The sequence below is a fragment of the Embiotoca jacksoni genome, unplaced genomic scaffold, assembly GCF_022577435.1.
Source record: "Embiotoca jacksoni isolate LCO1_2020_lvr unplaced genomic scaffold, fEmbJac1.0.p SCAF_6, whole genome shotgun sequence".
Taxonomy (NCBI): domain Eukaryota; kingdom Metazoa; phylum Chordata; class Actinopteri; family Embiotocidae; genus Embiotoca; species Embiotoca jacksoni.
This window is the reverse complement of record NW_027185414.1, coordinates 14,937,423-14,952,488: the sequence shown is the minus strand read 5'-3', so window position 1 is coordinate 14,952,488 and position 15,066 is coordinate 14,937,423. Positions and strand designations below refer to the sequence as shown.

The window sequence follows — 15,066 nt, the reverse complement described above, 5'->3', positions numbered from 1 at the left end:
TGGGGGAAGCCTGAGCCCTAAAGTGTGAGTGGCCATTCAGTACTCTTGCCAATATACATCGTGATATATAGCTTTGTCTTTAATAGGTACGGGCATGGTGTGTAGAGCGGTGTCGTGAAAAAGCCCCGGTTTTATATATAAGCGTTACAGTTCACTTTGATCTCTTCTCTTGCTCCACTGTTTATAAATCAGCCACACAAATATTTATGAGCGGAACGAGGAAAATGGCTGGTCTGGTTTGTATCTCTGCCCTCCTTCCCTCCCTCCCTCCCCTCCCTCCCTCCTATGCTCCCTCCCTCCCCCCGTGGCTGATGTGTAGATGAGGCCACCGCAGACGCAGAGCACATAGGCCTCAGGCCACATCCATCATATCTGTTCTGTCTCTGGCTATTGCGTGGCCCCAGAGAAGGCTGACCTAACCAAAACCAAGTAACAAAAAAGATGGCACATTTTCTCAGAATAAAAGAGAAAACAGTAAAGAACAGCATATATCACTCATCACAGGTTTAACTCGTATGAAATGATTAAGAAGAATTAAACTATTACAGTGTGAGTGCACTGTGTGTACACTGTGTGGCTATGTGTGGCGTGTGGACACACACATGCATTCGTGCCTCTGACTAATGCATCACTAGTTCATCAGTAACAAAGTTCAATAAATTAATATGGCCATGTTCAATACATACTGCCTCTGCCTCCCTTTTAGCTCACCTATCTGTTTCTGCCTACTACACACACACAATGGGATAGGCCCCCGAGCTTCTGGATTCAGATGCTTTAATTGCTCCCCCCAGCCCTGACCTCTGCTCCAGATCACTCTGATACACAACATCTCTATTAAATTGGGAAGTAGGTAAATATTCTTCTAATGACCCTCAGTTCTAGTGACACCATTGAAAATGGAGGGGGAAAAAAAATCAATCTTCTTTCCTTTTTGCCCTTCACTGACTCTATTAGTTCCCTTTTTATCTGAAGGTTGACTCCAAAAACGTAGTGGGAGATCAAGCAGAATGGAGTGTCTGCTCTCAGTTTGACATGGCAATGGACTTTTCTAAGATGCATTTCGGTAATGAGATTACAAACCTATGGTCAGACAGAAATATCTTTTGAACAGTATCTTGACTGTCCTTCAAGTAACACATTGGGTTTACGGATCCAATATAAAAAAAAAAGTCAGACAGCCTTTATCTAAACTGAGCAGAATGTTGATCCTGCAATCTAGACTTGAGATCATTTAAAAGATAAAGCAGTTAAAGCGGGAAAGAGACAAACTGGACCAAATGTTACCACCACGTAGTGCACAAAAACATAGTGGCTTTCAGGCTGTGTGCATGTGTCGGTGCATGTGTCCACTGTACAGTCAAAGCTGATGAACTGTATGCGTGTCTGTGGGCAGGGGTGGGTGGGGGTAAAGAGGGGGTGGTAGTGGTGGACTGGCTTGTCGATCGATGCAGTGATTGGCAGTTAATGGCTTTTCCTGTTCTGCCTTGGTAACCCTGGCCTGATGGCTGTTGCTTCTGATCAGAGATGGCAGATGGTGTTTGATTTTCGTATATAAACCTCTGACTTTGTGGAGATGGCTTCATCATGTTTAATGATTTAAAAGTTAAGTTGAATACTGGGAATACTCCAATGCTGGATCTCTCATTTAAAATGCCCTAACTTCCCTTCCAGATGTAAGGACTGATCTCTCTTATGACTACATGCACCACTCGTGGTTAGTATTCTGCTATAAGCCACTCAGTCCTTCGGCTTCGATGGTAAATTATTAGAATTAAATTCACAACACATATGCATTTTCTATTTTATGTCGTCCAAGCATTTCAGTCTCATCTTACAATACACATCCTCCCAGGCTTCTCAGTCACAAACTCCTGATCTGATATGATGACTCAAAGAATCAAAAAAATACCCTAAGATCAAAGATAATCCGAAATACCAAAAGGTCTATTACCAAATTATTCCGTCCTTTTCACCCAACCAGTCGGTAATGACAGCACAGACTCGAAACTGAGCCCCCGAAAAAGGAGAAAAGGGTGTAAATGGGAGGAAAATTGAATGATAAGTCCCATTTGATGTGTAAGAGAAGATGGTAAGAGAGTACAAACAGCAGGTCCTGAAATCTCCGATTTTTCACAGTAATTTCGTGTTCTCTCAGGTTTGCCTTTATTTGGCTCCTCACTCAACCAGTTTTGACTGCTTAAGGCCTAAGTCTATGGTTTAAGTCTATTTAATATCCCACAACTCCAGACATTTTATCATTTCATCTCCCCATAAGTTCAAAAGGAGCTGATGGCAAAAAGAAATAGGAGATTTCACTTTCTGAATTGTCTTGCAAGAATAGAGAGGCTTTGTATTTCTTGTTTACAGTTAAGTATAAATATAAAGGTGTGTACGATAGTGATGATGATAGTGATAACAAATATATGTGTGTGTGTGTGTGTGTGTGTGTGTGTGTGTGTGTGTGTGTGTGTGTGTGTGTGTGTGTGTGTGTGTGTGTGTGTGTGTGCGCGCGCGCGCGTGGGGGGGGGGGGTGGGGGAGAGAGAGAGAGAGAGAGAGAGAGATTTAGGTCACACTGGGACTTCCAACTGCAAAATGAATACGCCCTCACCCCTGAGACATCAACAAATAATAAAATACTTTGCTTTACGGAACTTATTAAAATGCTCTCTTCCCCCTCACACCTTTCAGCATGCAAATTAACACAGTGATCATTTGAATAATTATTTGCATTCCATCTCTCACAATTTCATGTCCAAACTTTAATGGCTCCCAGAGTTCTCATTTTAACAGTAGCTGAACAGACAGTCCCCGTATGGTTCAAATTACTTTAACATCACTATTCCAACCCAACAAGCATAAATTACAGAAATTCCTATCCTGTGACAGAGATAGGCCATCTGAAGGAAGGATCTAAGTTTGAATTATTCAGCAGGCCTTAATTTTAGGGGGAACTGTTGATTGAATATGGTGACATTGTACAAAAACAGTTTGTGGAGCTGGCAGTGAGGGGTGGTAGTAGAAGATCTGGAAGTGAGTCTGGGAATTCAGTGGCTTTGGAGACTTCCTCTACTGTCTGCGTCTCAGAAGAGACCTCAGAGGAAAGAGGCCTCTGTAAATCAACACGAGATTGAAAAGGACTTTATAAAACACAAATGTGTGAAACTGCCTTCACTTCGGTCCCCCTGTTTTCACTGTTGCCACATAAACGAAGCAGGGCGAGGTGAAGGTGAGTGAGGAAGAGACATGTTAGGGTGGGGCTTAAAGGCATGCTAGTTAAACTTTTCTTTTTCTTCCAACCCCACTCTGTCTATTCTGGGCATCAGTGTGTCATGAAAGAACGTAAGGGCTATAAAGTATGGGTGCCCTTGAAAAGCTGAAGAGCATTCTTGTCCCCAACTCTTAAAGCTGTCTCTCTCTCTTACACTCACTATCACTTTCCCTAACTCACTACGCTTCTCTCTTCTTCCAGGAGTAAAGTTTCAAGTAGAACACAGGTGTAGAAGATGGCACCCGTGGGAAAGATAACATTTGGGAACATTCCTGGGGTTAGAAAAGAACTTTTTTTTCCTGATATTCTTCATCTGAGGAACAGTATAATTGCCTTGGTTCCAAGACTTTGCCTTAGTCCCCTTTTGTGCCTCCATCCCACACTCCCCATAGCAACCTCTTACATCACTACCTTGTAATTTCCATATAATAATTTAAACAAGGGATCCTATTCTCTGCTACTTCTTTCGTTTTCATCCTTCCATTTTATCCATCTTTTGTATTCAAGAATAAAAGGCATAATGAGAAAACAAGGTGAAAAATGATCTTTTCCAGAGCCCTTAATAAAAACCGCATGACACCCTGGGCTGCAACGCTTAATTACAAAAGGATGAAATCTTTCTTCTACATCTGGAGAAAACATTGTCTGCGTAACACTGAGAGATTTACAGCTCCCAGTTCTAACCCTGGACTCCAGCATACAGCAATTAGGCAAAACATGGATGGACAACCAGCGCTGTGAAGTTCAGGAAGAGATGGCTATTCTTTCTTGGCACTATAGAAAATGCCCCTGAGGTCCCACAATTTCAAATAAAAATTCTAGTCTCAGGAAACTGGTGGATGGTTAATTTTTATTCAAGCCTTGATAGTGGTCACTGAGAGGTGAGGCAGGCATTTCCACTGCACAGACTAATTCATGTCACATTTTGTGCTACATAACCCATCCAAAATAGATTGCTTTGAGGAGAGCACGCTTACAGGCATCAGCATCGCTCTGACCCACCACCGACAACACACTGCCAATGAAATGCAGGTAAGAAATTGCTGGACTGTGCAATCCATCAGTAATCAATGCAGTACAAAATGGAAATATCTTTGGGGCAGGTTTGTTAAGACAAAGAAAAAGCTGGGTAAAAACAAAGCATTACATGTCCTGTGTACTCAGGTAAAACTTAAATGGCTGTTCTGTAAACCAAGCATGGGTTGCAGTCTGCCTTCAAACAAACACCAAAGCCAACAGGTTGCACAGTCAAGGAGCTGCCAAATGTACTAGGTTATATAAAGTCTCTAAATTGCGTCAGCTCATAAATATAAAAACACTTAATAATGCTTAAAATATTGCGTTTAGCTACTCAAACATCCCTTTTGACTTACAAGTGGAACATTGCAACACATTGGGAATTAAATAACAGCCAGGGGCATATATCCATTCTTCTGTCAAATTTACCTGTCCCATGACTCTACCCTGTAGGCCAAATCCAAAGAGAATATATTCCCTGTGTGCTCATCCTGGTACCTATGACTACCTCCCTTCTCCCTACCTTACTTTCATGTACAGCTCCACTGAACACACAGCTCAGAACTGAGTAGTTTTTGGCCCTGACCACTCGGAGGCCATTAATCTGGTGGCTAAGCCACTGATGTATTGATGGCACAGAGCCGGTAAGCTTGCTGGCCTCACTCTCTCCATCCCTTCAGCTTAGGAGCTACAGAGCTACAGTATATAGATCCACAGGAACCACCATCTGGCCTCATCAGTGCAGCATTTACCTGCCAATTGCCACTGCTATTCTTTCAGGTGCACTGGTTATAGGCCACCAGATGTATTGACCAACTGGATACTAAGACCTGGGAGCTTTAATCAAGCCATGATAGCCACACAGTGTGTCTGCATGTACTCTATATGTCCATTACAACTATATAAGCAGGTATGTCTGAGATCTTAATTGAAAGCAACAACATTAAGTTAACATAAAAACATTTGAGATTACAATAAAGGTTAAAATGCTGTTTAGACCAGCAAAAAGTAAAGGCTGTTAGTATTAGTGCTACTATTAATGTATCGTGGAAACCTGTAAGCAACCACAAGTAATTTCAGATATTAAATTGGCTATGAAATAACGCCTGTAAACGTAATTATTGCAGAAGATTTATTATTAAAACATAAAAAAGACCTTAATCAGTCACTTCAATCTGAGGATTCATTGTAATTCAATTATTTTGAAATGACAGACAAGTCTACATGGTAACTAATTTTACCGCAGTTTTACTACCCAATATTTTGTCTTTTTGAAAACAAAATGGATACTATCTTTGCAGAGAGGGTTTTGTGGAGGTGATAAAAAGACAGGAACATGACTGACATGTCTGCAATGTCATCTTTATAAAACACAAGCAGGAAGGGCCAGAGCACAAGATTAGATACAGAGTCCTTCAGTTGGTGCAGGAAGAAGTTTTCTCCAAGGTGTAATTTTCGCCTCCATCTCCTATAAGGGGAGAACCTCATTTTACTGTTTGACATATTTGCAACGTTTAAAGAAATTTAAGCCTGGAAAGGTTTATGTGTCTTTTTTTTTTTATGGGAATCAGACCTGTTGATTTAATAAGAGAATTAGTGTGATGAAAGTAATGTTAACAGTACTTTACTCTTTAGTGGGGGGCAAGGAATTTCTAACAAGACTAAGTAGGTTGAAGGATGAAGACAGAGAATTTAGCTCAGGAAACTGTTTCGTTTTCCAGTATGGTTGGATTAAAGATATTTAACGTTAAGCAGATCCCCTTTGCCACCCGCTGGTTCACTTCCCATGCAGGTTCGCTTTGTGGACATAAAAGCATTTCTTATTTTAATTTTGTGGAGACAAAGTAGAAGGGTGAAAAAGTACGCGGGGAGAGAAAACATACTCGGAAGAATCTGGTGGGAGGTACAACGTGTATATAAACAACATAAAGCATTGCCTATAGTGACAAAATCATCTACACAAAGTGGAGCTTATCTCCATCTTGAACTGTGGTGAACCCAGTCACAAAAACTGATATACCCATGCCTCCTTTTCCTGTCCTTCCACAAACAACAATCTGTCTTTTCTGCTGATCCGGCTGGAGATAACAGGATCACCTGCTTCCACGCACATTAGTAGGAATGTGCTCTGATGCCTTTGTCCAAAACCAAGAAAAAAAATAAAAAAATAAAATAAAAAAACATCATTAACATAATGACAGAGGATCTCTAACTCCCAGCAGTCAATGTCACACATCATCTTATTCTTTGGCCCTGTGTCATGGAACACAGCGAATGCATCTCTATTTCTACCACAGACTCAGAACAGAGAACCTGGTCTATAACACACCAAGCTCATTTAACTCTTGCAATTGTGGTAAACAGCCACTGAAAAAAAGCTGGGAGCAAGGGAAAGACCAGCCTCCCCGTCTAAGCAGCTTTCTGCTTCCCCTTTCTCGCTTTCATTCACTGTCACTTTGTAAGTCCCAGCAACACCCACAGTAGGGCCTTTGCACGAACAATCAACACCACCGGCAGCAACAGCTGTGCCACGGGTCAAAGCCCGACCCTTTCCCTGGCCTTCTCGAGGGGTGGGAGCTAGAAGAGTTGTGAAATTCTTGCACACTGCCAAACACTAAGCCCTACTAGCCCCCCTTACTTGCCTGACAGCCGCTCTCTCCAATCCCCCCTGATTTTCTGCTGTATGCCACTCCTTCCTTGTTCTACCCACCACTGAGTGACTGAGATTTGTTTGAGGTAGGATGCCAGAGTTCAACACCCTGCATATGACGACTGACACAAAGAGGGTAAAGCGGTGTTCTGGATCATAACAGTGTTGGCTAAGGAGGTGTTTCAGGGACAGGGACCAATAGAGAATTTAAATACTTCTGCTCTGTATGAGCAATTAAAATCATCAATTTCAGGAGCCCTATGGAATTTTAGATTACACGATTGCTGTGTGTGTGTGTGTGTGTCTGCCTGTCCGCCTGTCCATCTGTCTGTGTGTGTGTGTGTGTGTGTGTGTGTGTGTGTGTGTGTGTGTGTGTGTGTGTGTGTGTGTGTGTGTGTGTGTGTGTGTGTGTGTGTGTGTGTGTGTGTGCATTCACACGCTTGTGCATGTGAAAGGAGAGAATGGGTTGTCTCCCAGGATGTGCAGCAAGCGCTTTATTAGAGCGGTAGTACCAGTAAATCAGAGCTCAGCTCTTCCTGGAACTGCTGCAACCTTTCCCACTGAGCACTATTACTGAACAATCATAGGCTAGCCATGATAATTAGCAGAGTATCTATCCTTCCACCCCCCACCCCTCCCTCCCACCCCCCGCACCCCCACTCCTCCTGTCTGTCTCTCCATCCTCCTCCTAACCCTCCTCTTAGAAATGTCTGGTGTGTCAGTGGGTAAGGCAAGGCGCCCACAATCACTTTGTGGACATCACTTTGGGGATATAACCTGCCATAATTTTTGTCTTGACGGTGGCCAGAGTGACAATGTGGGCACATTCATCTACCCACACTATAAGACCACCAAGAAAATATCAAGCAGAAAAGTTTGAGAGATTGGGAGAGGAGTTCAACTTTGACATGCCAAACCTGTCAAAGTAGTAAACACAATAATGTACAAAGTCTGACGACTTATCTAGGACGCCACAACCAGCAGTACTGTCAACCAGTGAGCACTTGGCTCAAGTCTGGGTCAGCATGACTTGATCTCCTGCGTGAGTCCAAAATAAACTTGAGCTTCATTTGATTGCAAAACCAAAAATTTTCTTGAGCTGGAAAACAACCATAACCTATTTGTGGTTGTTGTCCTACTACAATCTACTGTATAGTCCAAAGGGATTGGAGTCAATCCTGGTAGTTTGGATCATTAATGGGGAGAGGTCATCATGGCTTGCATTCCTGAGCCGGAGAAACTAGAGCTTCTGCTGAGTAGGATCATCAGTAACACACCTTTAATGCCTTTTCATGTAACCACTAATACCTTCATTTACATTACAGCCTTCTTTCCTCTATTATGTTTCATTGTAATTATTTGCTCTCTGCAGAGTGTAGACATGTTCTGTCAAAACTGACTCTTTTGGATTGCAATGAGGGGTAAAATAAGAGCAGTAACTCAATCCAAGATACAGATGTATTGTGTTGGGTAGAACATATGATCAAAAGCCTTGTTCCTAAAGGTAAGGAACAGACAGTGGATGTGACTGGGCGTGTAAGGCAGAGAGAGAGAGAGGTGAACATTTTTATAGTTATGTGCGCTCAATAGAGCGGGACCAGGACAGAGGAAGAGATGTCAGGACTTTCTCGGTTAAAGATTCCCCATCTGATAGTGACGGCACTTTCTCCCTGTCTTTCCATGGCCAAGCGGCATCTGGAGTGGATTTTGTGCTAGCAGACACCGAGGAACATGATTACATTCGGCTAACTGCGCTCTAAACTGATTATGCATGTGCCAAGCTAATGGACTACATTTGCAAGAGGAAAAATAACATCCAATCAATCTCAATTACCGCCGATTGCACCAGCCCCCGAGACAAGAAGGTAGCCAGCTAACCCCCCCACCCCATGCTCCTCCCCTTTCCCCAGCCCTTGACTGGAAGCTGAGGCCTGTGGCCGGGCCTGGTTAGGCCCCACCCATTCTGTCTGGTCAGAGCAGCCAAGGCCTGAGAGCTGGATTAGTCTCTCACCTCCACACTAACACATAGCCAAGCTTTGAGGCCTACTGCTGGTGGTATAAGGGCTACTATAGGCACATGCAGTACAGTATTGTGTATGTGGCGAACAGTAAAATGGGCTTGTTCAATAGAATCTCAGAGGAGAGCTACATATTACACTAACCAATGGTGGGTTATCTACACCGCAACACAGCCCATCTGTTTGTGTTTAGGACTGACCATTCCAGGAGCAGATGGGTGACCATCGTGCTATCATCGGAGCCACTAAAATCCCAGTGGTCCATGGGAACAAGAAGGTGAAAGTTAGCCTTAGAGACTTAGACTTAGAGACTGTTGGCAGAACACCCAGCGCTCAGAGTGGGTATCTCTCAACTGAGAAAACAGTATACAGGGGAAGACTGCATCACCCCCCACTATGTGGTGGTCCAGTGGTCAGGATGACTTGCTGGATAGTTCTGAGGTCTTTTGGAACATTCCAATACATGGGGTGGTGGGGGTGATATTTTTAGAAAGCCCTAATATGGGCCGCATACCACAGACTCTCAAATTATCCCATCCAGCTTAGCCCTCAGTTTAAACCTTCCTTTTTAATTCCAGTAATTACAGGCTCCAATTTATATGGAGCTGTGCACACAAAGGGCCTGTTTAATGCAAACCAGTTTGATTTGGGTGAAGTGTCCCAAGCATCTCCCACATCTTACAGCCTGTTTATGCTGACTTGATGATTTATTTTCTCCCCAAAAAGGTTAAAAATGGTGCTATTTGCATCAGATTTCTTTGGGGAGGAATAAATGAATGGTGATTTAACTTTTTTCGTCCATGCATAATATACCAAGTGTGGTTTGCAGGGTTGTGGGGTACTATGGGTTTCTGCCTGTCAGTATCTCTACCAGGACAGTAAATCCAACATAGTCAGACAAAATTGTGACATTGTCAAGTGGGGAGCCAGTACAGCCAAGAGGCCCCACAACCATGTACTTGTTGTCCACTAATCACATTGGTGAGTCATAAAATATTGTAATAATTCTTGTCAACTTGTTAACATCTCTGTTTTTGAGCAGTGTCTGGGATGAGAGGAGCTTATGAGGACCACAGTGTTCTCTGGTTGAGAGAGCAGGTAATTTCTGGACAAATGCACACACTCTTACTCAGAAGATCAATTGGTTTTAAGAAATATGGAGCCATCTTAAGAGGCTTAAGTCATAAAAAATGATCATGCCTGGATGTGTTGTACATATTTAATCCCCACCAGCCTGAACAGCAGCGTGACATATGTCTCTTCTTTCCTAAAAACTTGCACGAAAAAAGAGACAGGGGAGGGGAAAAAAACTGTTTTCTTTTGCCTTTTGGGCTCTCACTAAAGTGGAAAGCATAAAGATAATGAAATATAAATTGTACCCTATTTTGCTAGACAAAATAAAGTTCTCTTTCCAAAGGTGTTAAGAAAAGAGAGAGTGTGCCAGAGCCTGTCTATTTTGGTCTATTGTGAAACAGTCAGTGTAATTTAGCCAAGTCAGTCCAGCAGTTAAGGCCAAGAGAAAAGGACCAAGGATTGAGAAACGGACACATTGACTCAACAAATTCACAGATTATGTTGCAGATTTGAATTCGTACGTCTCTATAAGTACCCCATGTATCTGAAATGATACTTTGGTCCTCTCTCTGGTCATGGTAAAAACTATAGACTGACAAACCAAACACCTCCTGTGTCCTGTGGTTCTCTGTAACGACCACAGTTGGAGCCCTACATCACATCTGCCCCTTTAACAAAACACTGTAAATTGACTTTTTTATTTTACTGTTATTTCAATCCAAAGGCCCTGTAGACAGGAAACATGTCTGCCATGCCAGTGGCTCTGCGGAACCACTCATACTGCTGGATGGTTTTTGAATAAATAGGATTTTTGAGGGGGTTTAAATTGACCACTTCACCTTAGTTTTTAATGTGATTAAAACACCATGGCTGAAGTAGTCCATTTTTCACATGCCTTTTAATACCTCCCTTTCAAAGGACACCAATATAAAAGACTTGCATTGTTTAAACTGATTTTCCTGTTCGCTTTGTAAGGGTCAAGCACTAGATACTGGAGTGGACTTCTTGTGAGTAAAGGCAACATCTACAAGGAGATGGTGCACAATGCAGTGCTATAGTTTAGGTTCTGTTGTGTGTGTAGTGTATGCTTACTGAAAGTATATGTTGCCAGTGTTTGTATGTGTTTTGTTGCGCACGCGTGTGCAACTATGCCAGTTTGGGTTAAGCGCAGAGTGGCCGGAGCCGCAGACACACAGGATAGGTACCTAAGTGGAATCAGGCCTGTTAGATTTATGGCCATTTGTTCGGAGAGTGTTCATCCACTGGCTATTATGGAATGATTAGAGGAGAAGGTGAAGCTCCAAGTCCAGCAAAAATCAATACGGCTGTCGAGATCAATTCAGCCTTTCCCGCTCCGAAGAGTATTAGCACCAAACCTCTGTCTCCTAACACTTCTTCATTCGTCTCCAAGTGATTCAGCCCTAAGCCTCCAAACCAGCTTTGCCTGCCATGTTCTTCTCATGGAAGCAATGTGGCCCTGTTTCTGGATGACTACTGGGGAGGCAACGGTTACATGACAAAACTAGCATTCATGCCTTGGGAAAGCAGCTAGTAGTGGTGTGGGGAGCATTCGGACATTTACTGTGTCATGTGGGGGAGTATGAAGTTTGCAGGGAGATGATTAAAACATATGTTTTGCCACATTTACGAAACTCATTTAAATTCCAATGTTCATCATCAAGGACCACGAATACTCCCAAATACAACAAAACACATTACTTCACCTGGTCGTATTGTAACACCTTAAATAGTGCAGCAATATAAAAACAAATATCAACATACTGCATTTGGGTATTGTGTCGCACAGAATAGTCTGATTTTGGGTTCTAAATGTCTTCGCTACTGACATCCTACTAACATACATGCTTATTTCCTCCCAGTTATTCCTTATTGATGTGATAATTGTGATACACTGTCAAGACAAGACTGAATGGTGGGTGGCATAAAGGAACTTGAGCACCACTAACCTTGTACAGTTTGAGGCTGGCCTCATGGCGGGAATTGACAGTGTGCATCCTCAGCTTCTCCAGGCTGTTAGTGTAGTAGTCGCAGGCATTGCACTTCAGGTGCACTGGATTGCCTATGGCCACACATTTCAGGCGCCATTCATTGCCTTTGCCCCCTTCTTTGATGTGGGCCACAAGCTGGTACTTTTGCACATGCTTGTCTGTTTTGCAGTGCAGCTGGAAGTTGGCCTTGAGCTGAGTGGTGTAGTGGCACAACTTGCACTGATGAGAGTCTCCCACCACAGCACGCCACTCCTCCTCCGGTAAGCTGCGTTCAGCTCCCATATGCATGCCAAGAACATCCAGGTTGTCTGTGGTGAAGCGGTTGCACACGGCGCACTGAAAGAGCTTGAGGGAGGGATCTGTGGTTTGTGATAGACTCTCTCCCAGGGTCATCAGTTCTTCGGACACCAACTGGCCACCGCCCAGCCGCACGTCCATAGGGATTTCTCCACCTACTACAGAGTAGAGGAAATGAAGATGGACAAAAATAAAAAGAAAATGGGAGGAGAAAAGTGTTCAGATGGTTGCGTACATATAATCGTCATCAGGTTAGACATATCTCACCATCTCTCAGTTTTCCAAAATCATTTCATCTTTCAGTATTTTGGGGAGGAATAAAGTTTGTAGTTTTTGTCACAATCTCAGGTAAATTAAAGGCATACACCTTTGAAAAGCCATACTCTGTCTGTTGGTATTATATTGCATGGAGAATAATATTTAGGCTTGTATTTATGGGTCTATAGAGCCATCCTTACTTTGAGCTGGAAAAGAACAAAGCTTAAGACTTTTCCACCAAGACAAAAGCCTCACACTGCCAGAAAATGAACGCACTCATCTCCCTGTTTGGCTGGTGCACTTTGATGCCCTGTCTGTAAATCATTTCCAGAGGCCATGAGCTCCATAGAAAAAGCAAGTTATTTCATAATTACTGAAGAACGAAGGAGTTCCCAAGCACATATTACTGTAAATCAAACCTATTGCCCTAGTTCGCAGAATAATATTTTAAAAAAAAAAGTCCACTTCTCTGCTTGGATTATTCTCCTTCATTCTGTCCAGATTGCCTCTAAATCAAGATGGACACCTCACATATTAAGTCTCCTTGGTACCGAGTATAAACGATGGACAGGGAAAAAAACAAAAATAAAGCACATATATTCTATGACACCAACCATATAACTGATGTCTATACAGTCTGGGAAAGATTACTTTAAAAATTAATGCTAAAAAAATTAGGTAAGAGCTGGCGTTTTTGCCTTTACTTGCTGATCTTTAATCTTTCCCTGCCCAGACTGAGCATGCAGGCTTGACCCCGCCCGGCTTTACACTAAATTAATTCCAGCAGCTCCTTTTTATTTATTGCTGCAGTATGCAGCCTGTTCTTGGACTTTTCTCCATTACCTGAATTTTTATAGCCAGGAGAGGGAGACCTTTGAGAAGCCCTCTGAAATCACTCACAGACCCAGCTCCCCAGTCATGGCTCCATACGCTCACGCATACAAACACAGATGCACACACATGCTCACAAACTATCCGCGTCCTGTTTCTTCCTGGCTCTCCTGCTACATTAGTATTCAGATTCAGTGATTTACCATGTACCTGAACCTGCTCCTCGCTCAATTCTGGTTGAAGATCATTAGATCAAGACTCTGATTTGTAGCCCTGCACTTGTTTTCACATAGGTTAATTTATATTGAAATATTGTGAAGGTCTAAATGCCAACCCATTCACGTATATTCAATGATAGATTATTAGTACTCTGGGATTCTTAAAAAAAAAATCTGAAAGTCTAAATCTTTACACATTTGCATTTCAAAACTAATGTTTTAAGTAATAACTCTTTGACTTGTCTGTTGTACTGCTTCACAGGTTCAGGAGACAACAGTTCAAGCACAAATAGCTAAAAGCCAAACCCGCTCCCCTCTCATCAACTCTCTTGCTCTTCATCTCACATCATCCTTTCACCACAGTAGCTGAGTCTTGGGAATGAGGATTACAAAGAGGCTGAGATCATGCAAGGTCTACATTAGCAGTAATATACTCAAAAGTCAAAAATCTACAGCTAAAGAATAAAAGAGAACCTCACACTTTGGCTGTTTGGTCAAATATCTCCTTATGATGACACAGTCTCTCAAGAAGTTTACTGAGCCTTTTGTATCATACTGTACAGTTACTATGAGAATGTTTGTATATGATTACTTTAGAAGTTGCTTAAAATGTGACCACGGATAACATCAGTGCAGTTTATGGGCCCAGACTGTGTAATCACTGCCTTCCTTGTAATATGCTTATTACAACTCACCTCAGGAAAACGAACCAGATGGCAGAAGAGGGAAAAAGAATTAGTCACAGCAATCAATCCTTGTTTGTGTCTTCAAACTGGTGACAGTGAGAGACAAGTCTGTACAAACTGTGTGGTTGAAACTGGTCCTCCAAACACTTTGCTATGCTGCTGAATTACCCCGACTGAACCCTCTAACCTCCCTTCTTTGACCGAGATAAAATTTATGGCTGCAATTACAAACTTGGAGAAAATGGAGGACTCCAGTGGTGAAGTTGAGCAGCAGTTTGGGAATAAGCCTGGCTGTCTGTGGGAAGGGCAAAGAGTGGAGAACATAGAGGTTTGGCCCACTAACACACCTTTCATGGGTATCACAAAGTGAAGTTCAAAATACAGGAGAATTATATCAGTGAAGTGTCTTTTTTTGTTTGTCCTGTTAAAGACCGTGTGACAAAAATGATGTCTGGGGTTCCATTTGCTACTTGGCACATTTCTAGCTATAGATATGTAAATGAAATGACCTTTGACACTAAATAGTTTTACTATTGATGGCATAGGTATACCTTAGGGCACCTTAGCGCATGAGAAAGAAAGGCAGTTGTTAATTTGATAAAAAGTTACATTAATGTCTGACCTTCTTGCTGTGACAAGTGACAAATCAAATGAGACAAATTGCTCTGAAATTTACTTGGTGATTTTGTGGGCAACTCAGATCATTTCTCAGAGCAAGAGAGGCAAAACTGGGCTC

At 42.4% G+C, this 15,066-nt stretch overlaps 1 protein-coding gene across 4 annotated transcripts in view; it reads right to left on the bottom strand.

The window, feature by feature from the left end:
• Positions 1-15,066, bottom strand: part of zfhx3b (zinc finger homeobox 3b) — a 207,213-nt gene that overhangs the window by 69,852 nt on the left and 122,295 nt on the right. For all 4 annotated transcript variants that reach the window (XM_069174378.1, XM_069174377.1, XM_069174379.1 and 1 more), the window contains one exon: positions 11,999-12,495. In XM_069174378.1, the coding sequence (XP_069030479.1) occupies positions 11,999-12,495 (497 nt within the window). The remainder of the gene's footprint in view (positions 1-11,998; positions 12,496-15,066) is intronic.